Source organism: Taeniopygia guttata, chromosome 4 (assembly GCF_048771995.1).
Source record: "Taeniopygia guttata chromosome 4, bTaeGut7.mat, whole genome shotgun sequence".
Taxonomy (NCBI): domain Eukaryota; kingdom Metazoa; phylum Chordata; class Aves; order Passeriformes; family Estrildidae; genus Taeniopygia; species Taeniopygia guttata.
In genome coordinates this window covers 1675577-1701074 of record NC_133028.1, presented here as the reverse complement: position 1 = coordinate 1701074, position 25498 = coordinate 1675577, and the positions used below count along the sequence as shown (strand labels likewise).

The following is a 25498-nucleotide window of genomic DNA, read 5'->3' as shown; positions in this document are numbered from 1 at the left end:
GGGAGCCACCATTCCCAGCGGGAATTCCCAGCTTGGGGAGGAACGATCTGGGCTTGGGGTGGCGGCGGGGGTGACACTTTTTGACACTGGTTTTTGGGGGGATTTGGGTTTTTTTGGGTTTGCTTCTTTTTTTGTTGTTTGTTTTTTGGTGGTATTTTGTTGTTTGTTTTTTTGTTGTTATTTTTGTTGTTGTTTTTGTTGTTGTTTTTGTTGTTAGTTTTGTTTTATTGTTGGTTTTGTTGTTTTGTTGTTGTTGTTTTTGTTGTTGTTTTTGTTGTTGTTTTTGTTGTTGTTTTTGTTTTATTGTTGGTTTTGTTGTTTTGTTTTTGTTGTTGTTTTTGTTTTATTGTTGTTTTTGCTTTTGTTTTTGTGTTTGTTTTTGTCTTTGTTTTTGTGTTTGTATTTGTGTTTGTTTTTGTGTTTGTATTTGTGTTTGTTTTTGTTTTTGTTTTGTCTTTGTTTTTGTTGTTGTTTTTGTTTTTGCTTTTGCTTTTGCTTTTGTTTTTGTTTTTGTTTTTGTTTTTAAGGGCTCGGCTTCTCGCTGGGTATAGAACTGTCCTTCCTCTCCAGCCGCGTGTAAGGCTCGAACGCGGAGGACGCTCCGGGTGGGTAAGAAGGGGGCAGATCGTGCAGCCCGCCCAGCAGCGGCCCCCCAAAACACAGCGGCCTCCCCGGCAGCCGCGGCGACGGCGACGAGGATGAGGAGGACGAGGAAGAGGCGGCCAGAGGAGGAGGGAGGCGCAGGCCGAAGGGCGGCGGGGACGCGGGGCTGGCGACCGGCACCGGGCTGGAAGTGGGGGGCAGGAGGGTCGGGGGGGCCGGCACGGACAGGAGGCGGCCTTGCTCCAGCAGCCGCAGGATGTTGCAGGTGGCCAAGGACTCGGAGGTGCCCGAGGAACGTTTCTCAGAGTCTCTGCTCTGGTCCTTCTTCTGCTTCGTGCGGCGGTTCTGGAACCACACCTTGACCTGGGGAGGGGGTTTGGGGTTTGGGGTTTGGGGTTTGGGGTGGGAAAAGTGGGGGGAAGGGGAGGCACGGACGGAAAGAGAGCGCGGGGGGACCGGGGGGAGAGAGGCGAGAGGCAGGAGAGAGCGAGAGGTGAGAGAGAGAAAGAGAGAGAGAAGAGACGGGTTAGAGTGACCGGCCAAGCGAGATCCACCCGCCCGGGGATCCAGAGGGAGAATTCCGGCCGGGAGAGGGGCCCGAGCTGCGGGGGGACACGGGAGTGAGAGAACCGGGATGGGAACTGGGGTTGGAGACCAGGAGTGGGACCTGGAACTGGAGACTGGGAATGGGACCTGGGATTTGAGACCAGGAATGGGACCTGGGACTGGAGGCTGGGAGTGGGACCTGGGATTTGAGACTGGGAATGGGGCCTGGGATTTGAGACCAGGAATGGGACCTGGGACTGGAGACCGGGAATGGGACCTGGGACTGGAGATCGGGAATTGGACCTGGGATTTGAGACCAGGGATGGGACCTGGGACTGGAGGCTGGGAGTGGGACCTGGGATTTGAGACCAGGAATGGGGCCTGGGATTGGAGACCGGGAATGGGACCTGGGATGTTAGACCAGGAATGGGACCTGGGATTGGAGACCGGGAGTGGGACCTGGGATTGGACACCAGGAATAGGGCCTGGGATTTGAGACCAGGAATGGGACCTGGGACTGGAGACCAGGGATGGGACCTGGGACTGGAGGCCGGGAATGGGACCTGGGACTGGAAGCTGGGAATGGGACCTGGGATTTGAGACTGGGAATGGGACCTGGGAACTGGAGACCGGGAATGGGACCTGGGACTGGAGACCGGGAATGGAATCTGGGATTTGAGACCAGGGATGGGACCTGGGATTTGAGACCGGGAGTGGGACCTGGGACTGGAGACTGGGAATGGGACCTGGGACTGGAGACCGGGAGTGGGACCTGGGACTGGAGACCAGGGATGGGACTTGGGATTTGAGGCCAGGAATGGGACCTGGGACTGGAGACCGGGAATAGGACCTGGGAACTGGAGCCCAGGAATGGGACCTGGGATTGGAGACCGGGAATGGGAACTGGGATTGGAGACCGGGAATGGGACCTGGGATTGGAGACCGGGAATGGGACCTGGGATTGGAGACCAGGGATGGGATCCAGGGATGGGAGCCCAGGGATGGGATTTGGGACAGGAGCACAGGGATGGGATCCCAGGATGGTACCTCAGGGATGGGATCCCAGGATGGGACCTCAGGAATGGGATCCTAGGAATGGGACCTGAGGAATGGGATCCCAGGGATGGGATTTGGGACAGGAGCACAGGGATGGGATCCCAGGATGGTACCTCAGAAATGGGATCCCAGGATGGGACCTCAGGAATGGGATCCCAGGGATGGGATTTGGGACAGGAGCCCAGGATTGGGATTGCAGGGATGGGAGGGATCCCGGGAATGGGACCCCAGGAATGGGTTTCCAGGGATGGGACTCAAAAAGAAGTCCAAGGTTGGGAGCCTGGGGATGAATCCCCATGGATGGGACCCCAGGAGTGGGACTTGGGACGGGAACACAGGTTTGGGATGCCAGGGATAGGACTGGGGACAGGAGCCCAGGGATAGGATCTCAAGGATGGAATTCCAGGGATGGGACCCCAAGGACCCCAGGCTGCTGTCCCTAGAACAGGACCCCACGGATGGGATCCCAGGGATGGGATTTGGGACAGGAGTCCAGGGTTGGGATCCCAGGGGTGGCACCTCAGGAATGGGATCCCAGGGTTGGGACCCCAAGGATTCCAGGTTCCTGTCCCAGGAATGGGATCCCAGGGATGGGACTTGGGACAGGAGCTCAGGGATGGGACCTTGGGGACAGGAGCCTGGGGAAGGAGCCCAGAGCTCGGGGCTGAGCCCCCCGCGCCGTGCTCGGCTCTCCCTGCGCTGCTTTTCCCGGGAATGCTGAGCTGGGGCCGGCTGGACTCTCCTGAACCCCAAATTCCTGTCCCCGACTGCGAACCCCTTCCCGGCCGGGGCTCAGGGTGACGCGTGAGGGGACAGGGTGGCTTCTGGTGACTTTGATCTGCTGGGTACAGACCCGCACCCCAAAACTGCCCCTGGCCGAGGTTAGGAGGGAATCCAGGCTGAGCCCCGCACCCCAAAACTGCCCCTGCCCACCCTAAACCCCCCCTCGGGAGTCGCCTCCCCCCTTCCCTCCCTCCCTGGCAGAGCAGAGGGGCAGGAGAGGCAGAGCGAGAGACAGAGAGAGGCGGGAGGGACGGACAGACGGACACGGGGGTGAGGGAAGGACACGGGTGGGAAGACACTCGGGTTAGAGCGCGGAGGGACCCCGAGAGGCCGGGCCAGCGGTGCCGGGCTCGTCCCGGAGCCACCGGCGGCTCCCTGGGGACACGCCGGGCCCGCGGTGACACGGCGGTGACAAAGGAGCGGAGCGAGCGGAGTGTGGGGCACGGGGGGAGCTGAGGGAACCGGGGGACACCGGGGACACCGACACCGCGGGGACACCGACACCGTGGGGACATTGGGGACACCAACACCGCGGGGACACCGGGGACACCGGGGACACCGACACCGCGGGGACATTGGGGACACTGGGGACACCGACACCGCGGGGACCTCGGGGACACCGACACCGCGGGGACATCAGGGACACCGACATCGCGGGGACACCGGGGACATTGGGGACACTGACACCGCGGGGACCTCGGGGACACCAACACCGCGGGGACACCGGGGACACCGACACCACGGGGACCTCAGGGACACCGACACCGTGGGGACACCGGGGACACTGGGGACATTGACACCACGGGGACCTCAGGGACACCGACACCGCGGGGACCTCAAGGACACTGACACCGTGGGGACACCGGGGACACTGGGGACATTGACACCACGGGGACCTCAGGGACACCGACACCACGGGGACCTCAAGGACACTGACACCGTGGGGACACCGGGGACACTGACACCGCAGGGACACCGGGGACACCGGGGACACCGACACCGTGGGGACACCGGGGACACCGACACTGCGGGGACATCGCCTCCCGCCACCGTCGGACACTGCCAGCCCGTGCCTCCCCTCGGGGACATCTGTGACACCCGCGCGGGGACATCGAGGCACTCTCTGCCACCAGGCACAGCCGGGTCCTCAGGGCTGGTGTCCCTGTCCCACTGACCCCAGAGCTGTGTCCCCATCCCACTGACCCCACTGGTCACTCCCTGCTGACCACTGGGATGGTTTTGGGCACAGTGACCTGACACAGAATTGTCCCATCCCCTGGAGCAGCCGAATCCTGGGAATTGCAGATCCCCAACCCGCAGTGGTGGGGCTGAAGAAGACCCAGGCAGCCCCAAGACCCATCTAATTAGCGCCACCTTAATGAAGAGCTGGCGTGAACCCGTACAGGATGGACATTCCCAGAACTCTCACTCCAAATATTCCCCATCCGGCAATCCAGGAGGAGAAGGAATTTGGGAAAATCCCTCAGTGGGATTTTAATCCTTGAGGATGGGCACGATGAGCCCATGGTCATCTCCAAACCCCATCCCTGACCCCAAACAAGGAGCTGCTCCAAAATCCCACTGCTCCAGGTGGATCCAAGTCCATCCAAGCTGGCCTTGGGCACTGCCAGGGATCCTACAGCAAATCTGGGAATTCCAGCCCAGCCAGGAATTCCTTGCCAAGATCCCAGCCCAATCTCCCCTTTCCCAGTGGGAGCCATTCCCTGGCTCCTGTCCCTCTGTCCCTTGTCCCCAGTCCCTCTCCAGCTCTCCCGGAGCCCCTTCAGGGACTCTGAGCATTCCCTGGATTTTCCCTTCTCCAGGGGAACATTCCCAGCTCTCCCAGAGCAGAGAGGCTCCAGAATCTTGGAATGGTTTGGGTTGGAGGAACCTTAAATCCCATCCCACCCCATCCCATCCCAGTTCAGGGACATCTCCCACCATCCCAGGTGGATCCAACTCCAATGTCCAACCTGGCCTTGGACATTCCCAGGGATCCAGGGATTCTCTGGGAATTCCAGCCCAGCCAGGAATTCCTTGCCAAGATCCCAGCCCAATCTCCCCTTTCCCAGCGGGAGCCATTCCCTGGCTCCTGTCCTTCCATCCTTGTCCAGGAAATTCCCTGGAATTTTCCCTTCTCCAAGGGAACATTCCCAGCCCTCCCAGCCCACCAAGGAAATGGGAATATGGGAAAAAGGAGGCCCCAAAAGGCTGGGAAAGGGGAGCTACGAAATTGTGTAAAATATTAAATATTAATTATATAGTATTTATGCAAGATAATACAGAAAGAAAAAATTTTAATATTTATGTTTGGGAAATATAATAATAATGGGAAATTAAACATATTAGAAAATTATATATATCAAAAAATATATATGGATATATATATTTTGATATATAGAGCTCCAAAAAGATACATATATAATTTATTTTTTATTGTATATAAATATACAGTTATCATTTTATATTTTATTTAATTACATCTTTACGTTTTCTGTTATATTGAATTACATTTTTATATTATTATACTATATTTTGTATTTTTGTTTTATATTATTGTCTTTATTTTATGTTATATATTCAATATTCTATCACTATATATTTTATCTAAATTTATTAATTTAGATATTTTATATTAATTTATAACCATAGTAATAGCTATTATTATTATACAACTGTAAAATATAACTTACTACTATAAAATGCATAATGTACATATATTGTAAATAATGTATTTAATGTAATTACAATGTATTTTATATATTATATTACAATTTCTTTTAGATTATAAGTTTATATATTGTGATATTGATGCTTTCCTTCTTTATTTTATTATTTAATTTAATTTCTATTATTTTATTTTATCTTCATATTTTATTCTCTCATCTTCTATTAAATTTTTAGAATTCTCTTCTACTTCATTTTATTTTGTTCTCTCCTGCTCTATTTTATTTTGCTTTATTCTATTTTATTTTCCCATCTCTTTACCTTTTGCCTGAGACAATTTGCTTTCTTTATATTTTATATCATATATATTTTTTATATTTTATATTTTATATTTTATATTTTATGTTTTATGCTTTATGTTTTATGCTGTATGCATTATGCTTTATGTTTTATGTTCTATTTAATATTTTATATTTTACATTTTATATTTTATTTTATATGTTATATGTTATGTTTTATTTTATATTTGCTTGATATTTGATATTTGACATTTGATAATTTATATTTGATATTTGATATTTGATATTTGATATTTTATTTTAAATTTATTTTCTTTATAATATTTTTTATTTTATGATATTTTAACTTTTTATTTTATTTTATATTCCATCTAGTAATATTTTATATTTGATTTTCTTTTCCCATTTATTTCATTCTCTCATTCCACGACCAAACGAGTCCCCATGATCCCAGATTTCTCCTCCTCCTGCCGATCCTTTCCCTAAGGATTCATCCCTGACTCCGGGAAGGCAGGGCCGTGTCCCCTCCCCTGCTCCTGGCACCTGGAATGTCATCCCGAATGTCATCCCAAATGTCACCACGCTCCGGGAGTTCTGATCCCGGAATCCCGACTCCCGGATCTCCGGCAGGGTGTGGAGAGCAGTGCGGGAAGATGGGAATAAAAACGGGAACACGGCGTTATCCGGAGCCTATGGAATCATCCGGAGCCCGCGACGTCGGCTCCATCCTGGTTTTCCAGGGTCAGATCCCAGGGATCCTCGGGATGAATCCCACTAGGGGTTGGATCCCTGGAATCCTCGGGATGGAGCTGACAAGGGGTTGGATCCCTGGAATCCTTGGGATGGAGCGCACAAGGAGTTAGAACCCTGGAATCCCAGAGATGGAGCCCACGAGGGGTTGGATCCTGGGAATCCCCAGGATGGATCCCATGAGGGGTTGGATCCCTGGAATCCTTGGCAGGGGTTGGATCCCTGGAATCCTCGGGATGGAGCTGACAAGGGGTTGGATCCCTGGAATCCTTGGGATGGAGCCCACGAGGGGTTGGATCCCCGGAATTGTCAGGATGGATCCCACAAGGGGTTGGATCCTTGGAATCCATGGGATGGAGCCCACAAGGAGTTAGAACCCTGGAATCCCAGGGATGGAGCCCATGAGTGGTTGGATCCCTGGAATATCTGGGATGAATCCCACGAGGGTTTGGATCCCTGCAATCCTCGGGATGGAGCCCACAAGGAGTTAGAACCCTGAAATCCTCGGGATGGAGCCCATGAGGGGTTGGATCCCTGGAGTTCCGTGCTGTCACCTCGGATAGTGCCAAATCCCGGGATTTCTTCTCCAGAGACACAGGGCTGCTGCTCCCATCCCTGCTCTTCCCCAGACACCTCCGTGCCACAAAAGGAATTATTCCCAAGAAGGGAATCCTGATGGAAACTCCTTATCTGGGAAGGGAAAGGGTGGGAGCTCATCATTCCATGGATCGCAACGATCCAGGGATTTGTGAGGGTTTTTGGTCCAGTAAACACCTATCCATCCATCCATCCATCCATCCATCCATCCATCCATCCATCCATCCATCCATCCATCATCCATCCATCCATCATCCATCCATCCATCATCCATCCATCCATCCATCCATCCATCCATCCATCCTCCATCCATCCATCCATCATCCATCCATCCACCCATCCATCCATCATCCATCCATCCATCCATCATCCATCCATCCATCATCCATCCATCCATCATCCATCCATCCATCATCCATCATCCATCCATCATCCATCCATCATCCATCATCTATCCATCATCCATCCATCCATCCATCATCCATCCATCATCCATCCATCCATCCATCCATCATCCATCCATCATCCATCCATCATCCATCCATCATCCATCCATCATCCATCATCCATCCATCCATCCATCCATCATCCATCCATCCATCCATCCATCCATCCATCCATCCATCCATCCATCATCCATCCATCCATCCATCATCCATCCATCATCCATCATCCATCCATCCATCCATCCATCCATCCATCCATCCATCCATCCATCCATCCATCATCCATCCATCCATCCATCCATCCATCCATCCATCATCCATCCATCCATCCATCCATCATCCATCCATCCATCATCCATCCATCCATCCATCCATCCATCATCCATCCTCCATCCATCATCCATCCATCCATCCATCCATCCATCCATCCATCCATCCATCCATCCATTCATCCATCCATCCATCATCCATCATCCATCATCCATCATCCATCCATCATCCATCATCCATCCATCCATCATCCATCCATCCATCCATCCATCCATCATCCATCCATCCATCCATCCATCCATCATCATCCATCCATCCTAAATCACCACACGGATAGAACCGGAATTTTCTTCCTCTCCTTACAGCTCCCGTTTTCCATTCTCATCCTCTGCTTTCCGCTGCATTGGGGTAGAACTGTGGTGGGAATCGCTCCTGACTGGGATCCCAGGCAGATCCCGGGAATACCAACACCACTCACTGCGGCACTCCCACATTCCCAAAAAACAACACCGTGCATTCTCCCAGTTTTCATCCACCAAGGCCAATCCCGACCCTGCTCGGCGGCTGCGCGGCTCCGGGGCCACGTTTGGGGTTTTTAGCCGTGTTTGTTTAGGGCGGCCCTGCCCCGGCGCTGACCCCGGCTCCGTCACACGCTCCTGGCACACGTGCGGCCCCCGGCTCCTCCATCCCGCGCTATTCCTGGCTGCCGAGCGGGAATTGGGATTAGCTCCCGAACGCCGGCAGCTGACGCGAGTCGCGAGCCTGCGCTCCGCCATCATTCCGCACCACCTTCCTCCTCCTCCTTCTTTCCTCCTTTCCTCCTTTTCCTCTTTTCCCTCCTCATTCTCCTCTCTCCGGCCCCACTGGCTCTCGGATCCCGGATTCCGGAATTGTGTAATCCGCCGGGATCACCGCCCGAACCCGCGGGTTTCGTAACGACGGCTCCGTGACCCTCCTGCCTCTCCCATGGATTATCCCTCGGCTGCCGTTCCAGCTCATCCCAACCATTCCAAACCCTCCGCCACAGCCTTTGGGAACGCAGTTCCAGCCACCGGCGCGGTGGGAATTGTCCCTGACCCTCATCCAGGAGCCCATTCCCACAGCCCCTTTCCCACCACCGATCCAAAATTCCAGCCAGCAGCCAGGCCCGTGTCCGGCTCCTGCCCCACAATTCTGGATATTCCCGGCTTTGCGGCCAGGGAACCTCATGGGTCCTTTGGAAATGGAAAATTTGGAGACGCCGGCGAAACTGGAGGGGAATTCCCCCATTTTTGGGGTTTTGGGAAGCGCTGGGATGGGTGGGGACACCCTCCATGAAATCCTGGGGGTCTGGATGGGACCCATGGGTGACAATTCCATTGGGATCAGCTCCAAAACACAGGAATCCATCACTAAACCCAAATCCCATCATTTTTCCAGGAAAACATTTAAATTATGTCCACTTGGAGGATGCTGGGATTGCTCTGGGAACACTCAGTTCAGCTTCATCGGGAATCAAAACTTTCCATCAGAAATTCTGAAATCCCAGGATTTTATATTTTGGTGGGGGAGGGGATTGTAAATCCTCAATGACATAAATATCGGTGAATTATTCCCGATTTTTTTTTTTCCCAGCCCAGATTCCTCCTGGAAGTGAGGCAGGGATGTGCTCCAGGAAAACAGGGTGGGAGAGTTCATCCCATCCCGAAAAAGCTCCGGTGGAGGGGATGGAGGGGAGGGATGGAGGGAGGGAGGGATGGAGGCCCCTTAGGAAAGAACCACTGAATCTCAGAATTCCCAACTGCTTTGGGTTGGGAAGGACCTTAAAGCTTTTCTTCCATGGGCAGGGACAATTCCCACTGTCCAAGGTAGATCCAACCTGGCCTTGGACACTCCCAGGGATCCAGGGGCAGCCACAGCAAATCTGGGAATTCCAGCCCAGCCTCTCCTCACCAGGAATTCCTTCCCAAGATCCCAACCCTGCCCTTGGGAAGCTCCAAAATCACCTGGTGTGGATCCCGTCACTTCCACCGTGTCCCAGTCCAGAGGGAAATGGGAATCCCGGAATTTTGGGGCTCCCAGCTCTTCCCAACCTCATCTTTCCTGCTTTTTTTTCTTCCCAGGAGTGGAAAACCTGTGGCAGCCCCAGCCCTTGTCCCCTCGTTCTGTCCCTGGGGGACCGGAAGCTGTTAACGAGCTGAGGTGATTAATTTTTAACGGCCTCCTTTTAATTGTCAGGCTATAAATAGACCTTCCCGGCCTTCCTGGCTTTTCCTGGATGTTTTGTTCCATGTTGGGAATCCCGGGACTCTCCGGAGGGTGTGGGGCCGCAGGCAGTGATGGAGCTGTAGGGTGGCCCTGGAATTGTCCCCAAGAAGATCGGATGGAGCTCATGGGGACACCCGGAGAATCCCATGGATTTGCCGGCAGCCAGGCAGGCAGAAATCATGGAATTACGGATCACTTTGGTTGGAAAATCCTTTGGAGATTCCTGAATCCAGCCACTCCTCCCAACACTGCCCAGGCCACCACCACGTCCCCAAGTGCCACATCCACAGGGATCCAAATCCCCCCGGGAATGGGGATCCACCCCTGCCCTGGGTAGTTGGGAAACCCTTTCCATGCAGGAATTTTCCCAAAAATCCAACCGAAACCTTCCGTGGCAAAACTTGGGACCATCCCTCATCCCAAGTGTCGCCTCCCAAGGGCTGGAAAACACCAGGATCACCTCAGCCTGAGCCTGGCATGGAACTCCTGACCCCAAGAGCAAATCCCTACATCAATCCCATCCCATCCCATCCCATCCCATGCCAAATCATTCCAATTCCATCTCATCCCAAATCATCCCAATTCCTTCCTATCCCAATTCTGTTCCATCCATCCCATGAGGGATTTATGGGAATTCCACCCCCTTCCTTTGTCCCCCTTCTGCCTCCTCCACCTGGGATTTTCCACCCCATAATGACACCGGGATAGGGGCACTTTTCCCTTCAGGATTCCAGCAAGTTTTCCCGGGAAAAGCCAGATCCGTGGATCTGAGCTGCCCTTGGGATTTGGGATGGGTTTGGGATGTTCCTGCCACTTCCCAGCTCATCCCAAGGACCTCAGAACTCGCCTTGGCATCTCCAGGGAAATATTCTCCAATTGAAACATTCCCCAGGTTAATTAAACTCGTTGAACGTTAATCATATCCGTGGATTAATTAGGAAAAGCACTAGGAGGATCCCGGGAAGGAAGAGAAATTCCCCTGGATGGGTGGAAGCAACTTTGGCTCCAAAATTCCCTCCCGCTCTCCTGGCAGATCCCTGTCCCTGGATGATCCCATCCTCATTCCTGGGTGATTCCCATAATTTCTGGGTGACTCCCTAATTTCTGGGTGATCCCATTCTCACTTCCAGGTGATTCCCATAATTTCTGGCTGATCCCATAATTTCCGGATGATCCCATTCTCACTTCTAGGAAATTCCCATAATTTCTGGCTGATCCCATTCTCACTTCCAGGAAATCTCCATAATTTCTGGCTGATCCCATAATTTCCGTATGATCCCATTCTCATTCCTGGGTGATTCCCATAATTTCTGGGTGATCTCATAATTTCCAGATGATCCCATTCTCACTTCCAGGTGATTCCCATAATTTCTGGCTGATCCCATAATTTCCGAATGATCCCATTCTCACTTCCAGGTGATTCCCATAATTTCTGGCTGATCCCATAATTTCTGGATGATCCCATTCTTACTTCCAGGTGATCCCCATAATTTCTGGCTGATCCCATCATTTCTAGATGATCCCATCCTCATTCCTGGGTGATTCCCATAATTTCTGGGTGATCTCAGAATTTCTGGGTGATCCCCTTCTCACTTCTAGGAATTCCCATAATTTCTGGCAGATCCCATAATTTCTGGGTGATCCCCTTCTCACTTCCAGGAAATCTCCATAATTTCTGGCTGGTCCCATAATTTCTGGGTGATCCCATCCTCGCTCCTGGGTGATTCCCATAATTTCTGTCTGATCCCATAATTTCCGGATGATCCCATTCTCACTTCCAGGTGATTCCCATAATTTCTGGCTGATCCCATCATTTCTGGATGATCCCATCCTTATTCCTGGGTGATTCCCATAATTTCTGGATGATCCCATAATTTCTGGATGATCCCATTCTCACTTCCAGGTGATTCCCATAATTTCTGGGTGATCCCATAATTTCTGGATGATCCCATTCTCACTTCTAGGAAATTCCCATAATTTCTGGCTGATCCCATCATTTCTGGATGATCCCATCCTCATTCCTGGGTGATTCCCATAATTTCTGGCTGATCCCATAATTTCCGGATGATCCCATTCTCACTTCTAGGAAATTCCCATAATTTCTGGCTGATCCCATTCTCACTTCCAGGAAATCTCCATAATTTCTGGCTGATCCCATAATTTCCGTATGATCCCATTCTCATTCCTGGGTGATTCCCATAATTTCTGGGTGATCTCATAATTTCCAGATGATCCCATTCTCACTTCCAGGTGATTCCCATAATTTCTGGCTGATCCCATAATTTCCGAATGATCCCATTCTCACTTCCAGGTGATTCCCATAATTTCTGGCTGATCCCATAATTTCTGGATGATCCCATTCTCACTTCCAGGAAATCTCCATAATTTCTGGCTGATCCCATCATTTCTGGATGATCCCATTCTCACTTCTAGGAATTCCCATAATTTCTGGCTGATCCCATCATTTCCGGATGATCCCATCCTCATTCCTGGGTGATTCCCATAATTTCTGGGTGATCCCATAATTTCTGGGTGATCGCCTTCTCGCTTCTAGGAAATTCCCATAATTTCTGGGTGATCCCATAATTTCTGGATGATCCCATCCTCATTCCTGGGTGATTCCCATAATTTCTGGGTGATCTCAGAATTTCTGGGTGATCCCCTTCTCGCTTCTAGGAAATTCCCATAATTTCTGGGTGATCCCATAATTTCTGGATGATCCCATTCTCACTTCCAGATGATTCCCATTATTTCTGTGTGACTCCCTAATTTCTAGGTGATCCCATTCTCACCTCCAGGTGATTCCCATAATTTCTGGGTGATCCCATAATTTCTGGATGATCCCATTCTCACTTCCAGGAAATCTCCATAATTTCTGTCTGATCCCATAATTTCTGGGTGATCCCATCCTCGCTCCTGGGTGATTCCCATAATTTCTGGGTGATCCCATAATTTCCAGATGATTCCATTCTCACTTCCAGGTGATTCCCTTAATTTCTGACTGATCCCATAATTTCCGGATGATCCCATTCTCATTCCTGGGTGATTCCCATAATTTCTGGGTGATCTCATAATTTCTGGGTGATCCCCTTCTCATTTCTAGGAAATTCCCATAATTTCTGGCTGATCCCATAATTTCTGGGTGATCCCATCCTCGCTCCTGGGTGATTCCTATTTTCCCTGCACTGATCCCTGAGTGATTTTCCCTCTTCCCTGAGCAATCCTTGCTGTCCCCTGGATGATCCCACCCTCACTTCCAGGAATTTCCCCTTTTTCCTGAGCAATCCCTGCTGTTCCCTGGATGATCCCACCCTCACTCCTGGAGCAGGACTCCGAGCCAAAAGAAAAATCCCAAATCCTGTTCTCCCCAGCCCATCCTGCCTCCAACTCTGCCAACAGCTCCCAGCAAAGTAAAACCAGACCCTAAATCCCATTTTTTCCCCTCGATTTCCAGCAGGATTTCTGCAAGATCCCAGCCCCGCTCCCGGGAATGCTGCAGCATTCCAGCTGCGATCACACCGTGTCTCTTCCCATCTCGTCACATTCCCTCCTCGCCAGGATGAATCATCCTTCCCCCCTCCCTTCCCAAACATCCACAAGCACAAAAAAATCCCAACCCTGGTGGCCCCTTTCCTGCAGGGTTCCCATCGCATCCACGGGGAAAAGTCAGGAGCAGCTTCCTCGGAATTAAAGATTTAATTCCAAGAATTCCTCTTGGAATTCAAATCCAGCCCAGGAAGGGGTTGGAAAAGATCTGTCCCTGTCCCAAAAAAAAGAAAAAAAAAATAGAGCCAGGAGATGCTGTTGATTGGGATCCCCCCACTAAAATTCCCTAAATTCTGGGAGATCTCAGTGAATGAATCCCCAGAAACAGCCAAAATCCTGGGATTGCTGGAAAAGTCGGATTTATCCCAGTTTGGAGGAGCTGGGTGGGGACAGAAGGGGCTGGAGGTGACTTTTCTCTCTCCAGGTCACATCCAGGTGGGATCAGCAGCTCCCAGACCCAAAGCGGGACTTGGAAAAATCGGTTTAAAGCTCTTGGAATTCCTGAGGAAAACATCCTGAAAAAAACAGGAATGAGGGAAAGGGCGATGCCTGAGTGTGAAACTATCCTTGGAGAGAGGAAGAGGAGGAAACTGGGAATTCTGGGTGGCTGGGAAAAACCGGGGAGCTGGGAAGGTTCTGGAAACTGGGAATTGGCTGCGGGGAAGGAAAATCGGCGTGAAAAACAGGGAAAGGAATTTAAGGAGACAGGGATGAAGGAGGGAAGAGGATGCGGGAAGGGGGAGAGCGGAGGAGAAGCGACAGCGGCCGCCCCACGGGGTGGGAATTTTCTCACCCAGGGATGGAGGCAGCAGCCAGGTTCCAGAGAAAAGATGGGAATTTCATCCCTAGGGACAGGCTGTGACCTCCCAGCCCTGGCACCCTGCTGGGCACGTCCCCCCTTCCCAAGGGACAAATGGCGAGACCGCGGAGGGAGACTCGGAAAGGGGATTTGGGAAGGGGGATTTGGGAAGGGGGATTTGGGATTTGGGAAGGGGGATTTGGGAAGTGGGGTTTGGGATTTCGGAAGGGGGATTTGGGATATGGGAAGAGGAATTTGGGAAGCAGGATTTGGGAAGCGGGATTTGGGATTTGAGAAGTGGGATTTGGGATTTGGGAAGGGAGATTTGGGAAGTGGGGTTTGGGATTTGGGAAGTGGGGTTTGGGATTTCGGAAGGGGGATTTGGGAAGCAGGATTTGGGAAAAAAGATCCTGGGAAGTGGGATTTGGGAAGGGGGATGTGGGAAGGGAGATCTGGGAAGGGAGATTTGGGAAGGGGAATGTGAAAATAGGGATTTGGGAAGGGGGATTTGGGAAGAGGGATTTGGGAAGAGGGATCCCATGCCAGGGACACACAACTTGTCCCTTGTCACCTGTCACTCCCGGCTCTGTGGAGGTGACACCCAGGAGGAGCAATCCTGGGAAAAGGGAATTGCTGTGCAGCTCCGGCTCCCTGGAATCCTCTGCTCCCCATGGATCTGTGCAGGTGACACCGGGACAGTGGCAGCAGGGACCTTGAGGAAAGGACAAAGCTGTCCCTGCAGTGTGACACGGCCATGCCCACCTGTGACAGTGCCAGCTCCATGGGAGTGACGCTGGGACCGCGGGAAGAGAAATCCCGGGAAGATGGATCCTGGGAAAAGGGATGCCGGGAAAAGGGACCGACCCCAAGAAGAGGGAGACATCAGCCACTGCCTGTGTTGGGGACAAAGCTGTTCCCACAAGGTGACACAGCCAAAGCCACCTGTGACCGTCATGGCTCCATGGAGGTGACACCGGGACCTCGGGAAGAGAATTCCTGGGAAGAGGGACCTCAGGAAGAAAGACACTGGGAAAAGGGAACCCTCACCAGGGGGACAAAGCTGTTCCCACAATGTGACACAGCCAACGCTGCCTGTGATCCTTGTGTCACCATGGAGGTGACACGGGGACCTCGCGAAGAGAAATCCTGGGAAGAGGGACCCCAAGAAGAGGAATTCCAGGAAATGGGAACCCTCACCAGGAGGACAAAGCTGTTCCCACAAGGTGACACAGTCAAAGCCACCTGTGACCCTCGTGTCACCATGGAGGTGACATGGGGACCTCGGAAATAGGGAACCCAAGGCCACTTTTCTCCCGACCGCGGCACAGCCGAATCCCGCCCCAAATCCTCCTCCTCACCGAAATCCCCCACCAAAAACATCCCAGAATGCTGATTTCCCCCTGGATGGATTCCCCCAAATGCCACCCCTCTAAGCCAGGGACAGCTGCCCACGGCCGGGATGGGTTTGTTCCATAAAAACGGTTGGAAAAATGGGAATTATTCCCTGTACGAATCAAGGTAAACAATGCCATTGCCAGACCTGGCAGGAAAGGAGTGGACAAGGCAGAAGATTTATAATTATTCTATTATTATTACTATTATTATTATTATTATTATTATTATTATTATTATTATTATTATTACATTAATACCATCATTAACACTGTTTAATTAATTACAATTATTATTTAATAATAAATTTCTAAGCCAAAACCATCACGACCCCATCAGGGGCATCAACCTCAGAGCTCATCCCATCCATTCTCCCGGATCTCCCCAGCACAGGAAAAGCAGGAAAATCCCTTCCCATCATCCAAGGAAGGCGATGGAGAAGAGATCCAGGGCTAATTCCTGGATTTCTGGGATTGGGGTGCAGGAAAAGTGGGAGCAGCCCCCGCACACCCCGATCCCCACCATGTCCCACTTTGGGTCACCGCTGTCACCCCCTGCTCCTTCCTCTTCCAACTTTTCCCAGGATCATGGAACGGGTTGGGTTGGAAACAACATCAAAGCTCATCCAGGGCCACTTCCCATTTTTCCAGGTTGCTCCAACCCCTGTCCAACCTCACCTCGACGCTTTGCCAGACATTTGAAGGGGACACCACAAGCTGGGGGTGTCCCCACAGACCCCTCAGAGTTGTCCCCAACCCAATCCCAACCATTCCAAGGGCGCGATGAAGAAAAACCATCGCCGGGAATGCCGCGCGCATCCCGACGCCGCCTCGCTCCGCGCATCCGACGGCTCGGGGACACGGCCACCGCGATGTCCCCCACCCCGAGGAGCCACCGCAGGTCTCACCTGCGTCTCGGAGAGGTTGAGCTGCCGCGCTAACTCCGTCCTTTCCCGGCCCACCACGTACTGGCAGCGCTGGAATTCCAGCTCCAGGCGGTAGAGCTGCTCCGCCGTGAAGGACGTCCGCGTCCGCTTGGGCCGGTCCAGGTCCAGCCCCTTGGGCAGCACGATCTCCCGGATCGTCCCTTTGGCATCTGTGCGGAAAGCAGGGAAAAACCGTCAGGGAAAAGTCCCAAAAAAGTGAAGGAATCAGTCCAAAAAATCCAAAAATGTGGTTAATGAGCGTTGGGAAAATGGAGCGCTTCATCCTGGGAATTATAGTTTGGAAAGCCAGGAGACAATAGAAGATTTATGCTAAGGAAGAATTCGAATTAAACATTTTTTTTTCTGTACATTTTTATATAATTTTTGATGGGGAGAACCATCAGGGGAAAAAAACAAACTGAAGGAACTGGTACAAAAATCCAAAAATGCAGTTAATGAGCGTTGGGAAACCGGAGTGTTTCATCCTGGGAATGATATTTTGGAAAGCTGGGAGCGAACAGGATATTGATGACAAGGAAGAATTTTAATTAAGATTGTTTTTCTGTAATTGTGCTAAATTGTGGCTTGGTTCTTCCCTCCGGCCCCAAGTGCAGAGAGTTTATAAATATCCAGGGAAAGGCAACAGATCTCCATGAATTAGGGTTTTTTAAAACACATCAATAGAATCCATAAATTTTTTTTTGGGAAAATGGAGCATTTAATCCTGGCAACAATAGTTTGGAAAGCCAGGAGGAAACAGGAGATTTACGCCAAGGAAGAATTTGAATTAAAGATTTATTTTTTTCCCCTGTAATTTCAATATAGTTTTTGATTTCTGTCCTTCCTTGGCAATACTGGAAAAAATTAATCTCTATTACAAATCCCATCTCTCCAGAATTATCCTCCCTTAAGGAATATTTCCTTGGAAAGCTCAGCTCCCGTTTTGGGGTGTTTTCCTATTAAAGGACAAGTTTGGGAAGTGCCATGGGAGCCGAGCTGCTCCCGGCTGTGGATTTTATGAGGTTGGGAATATCCAAGGAAAGAGAAGTTTGAGGGTTTGGCCGTGGGGCCATTCCAGAGGAGCCTCCGTGGCTTCGCTTCCCACCAGGAAAGGAGAAACTCCACCAAAAAAAAAATCCACAGGAATTCTGCCCCGGCTTCAGGAATTAAAATGAGCTTCAGGAATTGCTCGTTGGGATCGCCCCAGATCCCAAATCCAGGCTCGGTTTGGGACTTTTTGGGGCTTTTCCAGAGGGTTAAAATCCAGCCAGGAAGTCACTCCAAGCCCTGATTTTGGGATGCTGGATCCCCATTCCTGGGGGGATCCTGGATGGAGGTCAATGGTTCTCCCTCCCGCTGGCTGAGTTGGGCATGAAGGGGTTACAAAATTCCTGAGGTGGGAAGGAGGAAAACAGCGGGGAAAAGCTGGGAGTGGGGTGATGGAGATGGGGGATGGAAATGGGGGATGGAAATGGGGGCGTTGGGATGGGAACGGTGGCGCTGTGATTGGAATGGTGACACTGGGATGGGAACGGTGACACCGAGATTGGAATGGTGACACTGGGATGGGAATGGTGGCACTGGAATGGAAATGGTGGCACCAAGATTGGAATGGTGGTGCTGGGATGGGAATGGTGGCATTGGGATGGGAATGGTGGTGCTGGGATGAGAATGGTGGCACTGGGAGTGGAATGATGGCATTGGGATTGGAATTATGGTGCTGGGATGGGAATGGTGGCACCGGGATTGGAATGGCGGCACCGGGATTGGAATGGTGGCAGTGGAATGGGAACGGTGGCACTGGGATGTGAATGGTGGCACCGGGATTGGAATGGGGGTGCTGGGATGGGAATGGTGGCACTGGGATGGGAATGGTGGCACTGGGATTGGAATTATGGTGCTGGGATGGGAATGGTGGCACTGGGATGGGAATGGTGGCACCGGGATCGGAATGTGGCACTGGGATGGGAATGGGGGTGTTGGGATGGCAATGGTGGCACCGGGATTGGGATGGTGGCACTGGGATTGGGATGGACGCACTGGGATGGGAATGGTGGCACCGGGATTGGAATGGGGGTGCTGGGATTGGAATGGCGGCACCGGGATTGGAATGGTGGATCGGCGGACAGGGATGAGGAGGCAGGAGCAGGAATGAGGACGCAGGAGCTGGGATGAGGGCAGTGGATCCAGCACCGGGATGGGAATGGTGGCACCGGGATTGGAATGGCGGCACTGGGATGGGAATCATGGATTGGCGGACAGGGATGAGGACGCAGGAGCAGGAATGAGGACGCAGGAGCTGGGATGAGGGCACAGGAGCTGGGATGAGGGCGCAGGAGCTGGGATGAGGGCAGTGGATCCAGCACCGGGATGGCAATGGAGACAAACACCGATTTGGGAAAGGGACCCCAATCCCGGAGCCGCTCTCCCGCCGTGGAGCCGCGGGACACGGCCGAGGCGCCATCCCGGAACGCGGCACCGAAGGAGTCCTGAGGGCTTGGGGACACCCAGAGTGGCACAGGGGGTGGTGGCACCGGGCCCACACCCCAAACCCCACAGGCTGGCGCGGAGCTGCTGGGAAGGAAAGGAGTTGTAGGCGGATCAGCGGCTTTTCTGGCGGGATCAGCGCCAGGAACCATTTTGTGTGGGAAGCGCCATGGCGGTGACGATGCCCGGGCCACGTCCGCACTCCCATGCCCACGTCCGTGCCCACGCCACGGCCACGGCACAACAACAGCCGGGAACGCCGGGAATGCCGGATCTGGGGCCGCAGCTGCGGCCTCGGCTCCAGCTCGGGCATTATTTATTGTTATTCCCCCGGCAGCTGGAGCAGCTCCGGAGGGACGGCAGGGAAAAGGGCACGGCCGCGGTGCCAGCTCGGCACAGGGGACGCCAAACCCCTCGTCCCACCATCCTGACCTTCCCCAGGGTAGGTTTTGGGGTGCTCATCCCGCTCATTCCAGCCTTTGGAACGCCCTGCTGAGAATCTTTTCCCTTTCCGGAGCCTCAAAAATTCCCAGGTCATGCCTGGAGGGTTCCAGAGCCTTGGGCCTCGCTGGTGGCACATCCTCCTCTTGGGGACCGGGGTACACCTGGTGGCTCTGGAGCCAGGACATGGCTGGGGTTGGAATCCCCCAAAAGTGCAGAGGGCACCCAAATCCATGGGGACACCTCACGCTGGCACAGGGACACCCATGCCCACCTGGGTTGACACCCCAACACAGCTATCAGGACCTTTCGGGACACACACCCCCCTCTGCCAGCCCCCAGGGTGTCCCCTCAGTGCCATGGGGTGGCACCAAACGCCACCGGGGTCCCTCCACGTGCCCTGCGGGAGGTGACCGGGATGTGTCCCCGGCCCCGTGCGGCTGCAGTGGCCGCGGTGACAGCGGCACCGACCCCCGGGGCTGCTCAGGTGCTTCCTTGTCCCCTTTATCCCCGGGAGCCACTCCCGACGAGACGGGGATGGCCAGGAGGTGACCGGGAGGCGACCGGGAGGTGACCGGGAGGTGACCGGGAGGTGACCGGGAGGCTCCATCCCGCACGGACCATCCCCGGTACGGCGGGACCGGAGAGCGGACCGAGATTCCGAGAAGACCCCGTCGATGTGAGGGGTCACCAGGACCCCCCGACTTCACCGAAAGCACCTTGGGCGAGCACCGGGGCTGCACCGGGGCTGCACCGGGGCTGCACCGGGGCTGGCGGCAGCTCCGCCGCAGCCGCCCCTCACCGAGGCCGGAGCTTTCCCGGGGCGAGCAGCGAGGGTGAAACTCAAATTATTTTAAAATATAAATTTTAAAACATTAAAATTAACATTTTTAACCTCCCGCTTCGCACAAAACCCACCGGGAGGCTCTGCCCGGGCCCGGCCGCTGCTCGGCCCCGGCCCTGCCCGACTGCGGGACCGCGGCCGGGGCGGGTGGGGACCGGGACCGGCGGGTCGGTGTCCCCGCAGCCCGGGTGGTTCCTCCACGTTCCCCCCGCTTCGTTTCGGCTCAACCCCGGTGATTTGCGGCGTTTTCTCCCCGCCACCATTTTGTCCGCACCGTGGCGGCTGCAGCAAGATGGTGAAACCGGGTGAGGGTCCCCGGGGTCGGCGGGAGCGGAGACCCTGCCCCGGCCTTGGGCACCGATCCCCGCCGCTCTTCCGGTGCCGGTACCGTCGGGGCGGCCTCGGTGGGGCTGAAACGGGCGGAGGAGAGGCTTGACCCCAGCCTGACCCCGGTGGGACCGGCCGCAGCCCCGCTCGGCGACCCTCGGGGACGCGGGGACAGCACGGGCGGGACCCCGGGGGTCGCCGCTGAGAGGTGCCCGCTGCTCATCCGCTGTCCCCGGTTCGGACCGGGACAACCGGGCTGTCGGACAACCGGGAGAGAGGCTTGGGTGAGCGGCGGGGCTTTCACGGGATGCCCGAGCCCGGGATGAGGACGCGACAGGGACATGGCACCGGTGTCACCCGCCGGTGAGGACGGAGCCGCCGCTCCGCTGCCCGAGCGCTGCGCTGGGCACCGGGAGGCCTCGGCCCTGATCGCCGAGCGGCCGCCGAGCCGCTCCGGGCTCCGCCAGCGGCGGAGGAACGCGGAGCATCCCCTGGATACCGGAGCCGCGGAGCGCTCGGGACCCGCCCGCCAGCGACAGCCGCGTCAGGGAGCCCCAAACTTCTCGGGGTTCGCCACAAGCCAGGAGCGCTCCCGGAGAGTCCCGGGCCGGCGGGGACCGAGCGCGGGCGGCGGGGCGGGATGAGGGGTGCGGGTCCGGGGAGCACCGAGTCCCAACCGGTGACATTATAAAGGTTAAAAAAAAAAAAATAAATAAACCCCCCCTCGCCCGCCGCCGCTCCGTGACGCTTTTCTCCTGCGACATCGCTCCCAACGCCGAGCTGATGCTGTCCCCCCTCTCCCGCGCGTTCCCCGCAGGGCTCCGCCGGCCCGGTGGGTCCGTGACCGCGGGGCCGTTCCCCCGGAGCCCTCCCGGTCCGCCCCGCTCCGAGCCGGGCTGGGGCAGCGGGCCCGGTCCGTGCCGCGCTCAGCGCAGCCGGGGCAGAAGCGGCGGGGCCGGGATACCGGAGGTGGCAGCCGGGAAGCGGCCGGGATGCGCTGGAAGCGGTGCCGGGGATGCCCCGTGGCCGGAGGGGGAAGCGGGAGCAGCGGGGAGCGGAGCGGGGAGCGCGTCCGTACCTCGCACCAGGATGCGGCGGCAATAATCCGCCTCGCCGGTCCCCGACGGGCTCTCGGTGTCCGGGGCGCACTGCTTGGAGGAGCCGGGGCTGACCGACGACGTTCCCGGGATGTCCTTGAAGGCGGTTCCGCCGCCTCCACCGGTGCGCAGGGCGCTCTCCAGCTCCGCCCGGGTCGGCAGCTTCTCCCGGGCCCGCCCGGTGGCCGCGGGCTCGGCCAGCAGCACGGGGCTCCCACCGGGCTCGGCCCCTCCATCGCTCATCCCTGCGGGCGCCGCGGCGGGATCAAACATCGGGAGGCAGAGAGAGACACGGGGAGAGGGAGAGAGGAGGCAAGGCTGGGCGGGGGGGATGGGGGGGATGGGAGGGAACCCCCCCCCCACCACCACCACCCTCCGCAGACCCCTTCCCCTCCCCGCCCCTCCCCGGCCCCCCCGGGGCTCTGCGCCCCGGCTCACCCCCATGGCCGGGGACCGCCGGGGGCTGTCGCTTGTCGCCTGTCGCCCTCTCCCACCCGGCATTTAAAGCGCACCCCCCTCCCCGCCCCGCCGGGCCGGGGGTGGCACCGGGGGTGGTGGCACCGGGGGTGGCACCGGGGGAGCCGTCGGGGCGTCCCGAGAGGGTGCGAGGTTGGGGGGTGGCAAAGGAGTTTCAAAGTTTGACAGGCGGCCGAGCCCCCCACCCACGCCCCCCGCGCCCCCTCCCCAGCTCCACCTCCCGCCGCACCTCGCTCCGGGCAAACTTCAGGCGCTCCGGTGGCCGCCGCTGCCCTTCCATGGAGCGCCGGTACCGGTGCGGCTCCCGCTGTCGGTGTCGGTAGCCGCGCTCGGGAGATCAATACCGGGAGACCGGCGGCGATGATTTTAGGGGGTGGTGGGGATGTGGGGGGGGAGCGGGAGGGGAAAGGGGAGGGAGCTGCGGAGGAAGCGGCCGGGGGTGGGACCGGAGAAGAAGCCGGGTCCTTATTCCTCCAGCCCGGCCCTCCCCCGCCGCCGCGCTCCGCTGCGCATCCCCCGGCGGCCGCCACCGGAGCCGGCAGCGGGGAACGAGCGGCCGAGCCCCCGCCGCACCGGGGAGCGGCCGCGGGGAGAGCGGCAGGGGAGGAAAAAGCCGATTTTAAATTAACGGCTCGGTACAGACGCAATTTCCTGCCCTCCCGTGCTGTGACACCGATTGGTAAACAAAGAGCCCCTCGGCGGCCGCTGCCCGGTTCCAACAGCGGCGGCTCCGGTTCCCGGTTCCTTCTCGGGGGGTCACCTTAGGGACCCCCGCCCGGCTCGGGCAGAGCCGCCAGAGGTGGCAACAACAAAAAAAAAAAAGAAATCCCCCGGTCCCGGTGGGCGCTGCCCCTCCCCGGGCCGGGCGGGGGTCGGGGAGCTCCGGTGCCGCTTCCCCGCGCTGCCCCGCGGCTACCGGGGGAGTCCCGGTGCTACCGGGGTCACCCCACTGTCGGCCCCCGAAATTCCCTGATCCGGCACAGCCGCTCCCGAGCACCGGCACCGGCACCGAGCGGGGCGGCTCCCGGTTCCCAGCCGGGAGTACCGGACCCGGTGTGTGCGGGGGTGTCCCGGGGGTCTCTGTCGCCGCAACGGGGTAAAACCGGGCGGAAAAAGCGGCGGCGGCGGCCGCGGTGCTTCCCCGGGGGTGGCCGCCCCCCTTCCCGGTACTGCCTGGGGTCGGAACGGTTCTAACGGCGGCGGATTAAAAAATAAATAAATTAAGTTTAAGCAAAAGCAGCCCCGAGATTTTGCAGCCCCCGCGTTCCGCCGCACCCACGGCCCGGTACCGGGCACCGAGCCGGGTTGGGGGGTCTGCAGGGCACCGGGTAGAGCCCGGTAGAAGCGGGAGGTGCCCGGTTTGGGCTCTGGTGGGCACCGGGAGTTCAAGGCCTGGGGCTGGAGCGGCCGCTGAAATAACCGGAACAGCGCGGGCAGAACGGCGGGGAAAAAATAAAATTCGAAAGGAAAAAAAATAGAATTAAACGACAAAAAAACCCCCAAAAAACAAACAAAAAAAAACCCAAAAAAAAACCCCAAACAAAAAAACCTGTAGGAATAAGGAAAAGCAAAAGGAAATAAATCAAAAGGGGGAAAAGGGAAGGAAATAAAGCGAACGAAAAAGGCCGAGCGGGGAGAGCGCAGGGGACGGGCCCCGCTCAAGGCCGGAGGTCCCGGGCCGCAGCTCCGGTTCACCGGGGCCCGGAGGGGCGAGCGGGGACGGAATCGCCGCTCCGGGGAAGGTGCCGAGAGACAGAAACGATTCCCGGCTCCCCGTTCCCCGTTCCCGGTTCTCCAACTGCTGGGGCTGCGGTAGGGCCCGGGCCGGACAACCGGACAACCGGACAGCCGAACAACCGGACAACCGGACAACCGGACAGCCGAACAACCGGACAACCGGACAGCCAAACAACCGGACAACCGGACAGACCGCCGGGCTCCGCCGTGCCCCGCCACCGGGCCCGGTGGTGGATGCGCCACCAACCAACGATTTTTAACGAAAACGAAGAAAATGACCCCAAAGCCAGCCCGCCCTGCGGCCTCAGCCCCTCAGGGCCGCGGGGAAAGGCTCCGGGCCGGTCCCACCGGGAACACGAATCGCCCGGGAGCTGCTGGAAACGGAAAATCCTCTTTTTCTTTTCGCTGAGGCCGCGGAACGAGCGGCGGAGAAGCGGCCCCGGTGCCCGTTAAGCCGCCGGTGCCCGTTCAGCCCCCGCCGCTTCCTCACGGCTCCCGCTCCTTTCCTGCTGTTGTTTTTTGGTTTGTTTTTCTTTGGTTTTTATTTTTCTTTTCTTTTTTTTTTTTTTTTTTCCCGTTATCCCCACGATTAACGGGAATAATAACGGGAAGGGATTTGCTCCGGGAGAAGTTGAAACGGGGAAAAAGGGGAAACACCGGCTCCGAGCTGCCGGGAAAGGGAAGCGACGAGATCCTCAGAACCAATAATTTATAAAAAGAACGTTAATTTAAAAATCTCCATTTTTATTGTCCGCTCGTTGTTGTTTTCGGGTGGGGTTTAGCGCCGTTGTTGTTGTTTTAATTAGCGTTAAAATTAGCGTTATTAGCGGCTCTATTAGCCTGGCTATTATTAGCGCCCTTCCTTAGCGCTATTATTAGCGCGATCAGCGATATCAGCACGATTGATCGGTGATTTTATTATCAATATTCCCGTTTTTCCTCGCTCCCGCAGCACACCCAGCCCAGCCAGGCCCGGCCCGGGGTGGGAGCGGCCGCGTTCTCCCGGTGCATCCCCGTTCCCGGCCTCGCCGAGCCCCCGCCCCGCTTCTCGCCGCTCCGGAGATGGAAAAATCCCGAAAAAACCGGAATTCCTCCGGTTTCCTGCTCTAGAGAGGGTCCCGCATCCCTCCCCGCTGCTCCCGGTGCACCGGAGGTGGAGGTA

The 25498-nt window shown here is 55.5% G+C and overlaps 1 protein-coding gene across 2 annotated transcripts; it reads right to left on the bottom strand.

Annotated features, from left to right (window-relative positions):
• Window positions 1–490: 490 nt before the first annotated feature.
• On the bottom strand, window positions 491–23304 carry VAX2 (ventral anterior homeobox 2). Of its 2 annotated transcripts, XM_030270426.4 has the most exons (4): window positions 22829–23304; window positions 22104–22367; window positions 16909–17096; window positions 491–966 (listed from the first exon to the last, which is right to left on the bottom strand). In XM_030270426.4, exons 2-4 carry the CDS (start codon window positions 22363–22365, stop codon window positions 523–525), a joined length of 894 nt encoding a protein of 297 aa, XP_030126286.4. In that variant the 5' UTR covers window positions 22366–22367; window positions 22829–23304; the 3' UTR covers window positions 491–522. The 2 variants fall into 2 exon arrangements, with proteins under 2 accessions (XP_030126286.4, XP_030126285.4); XM_030270425.4 differs by lacking the exon at window positions 22829–23304 and having other exon boundaries at window positions 22104–22395.
• Window positions 23305–25498: the final 2194 nt, after the last annotated feature.

Bases quoted from the DNA above. Each gene is read 5' to 3' on its own strand.
- VAX2 (XM_030270425.4), bottom strand. From the start codon at position 22,395: ATGTTTGATCCCGCCGCGGCGCCCGCAGGGATGAGCGATGGAGGGGCC. The intron at 17,097-22,103 runs GTACGGACGCGC...CTTTCCGCACAG, and splicing joins CCGCCGCATCCTGGTGCGAG to ATGCCAAAGGGACGATCCGG. The intron at 967-16,908 runs GTGAGACCTGCG...CCCCCTCCCCAG, and splicing joins TCAACCTCTCCGAGACGCAG to GTCAAGGTGTGGTTCCAGAA.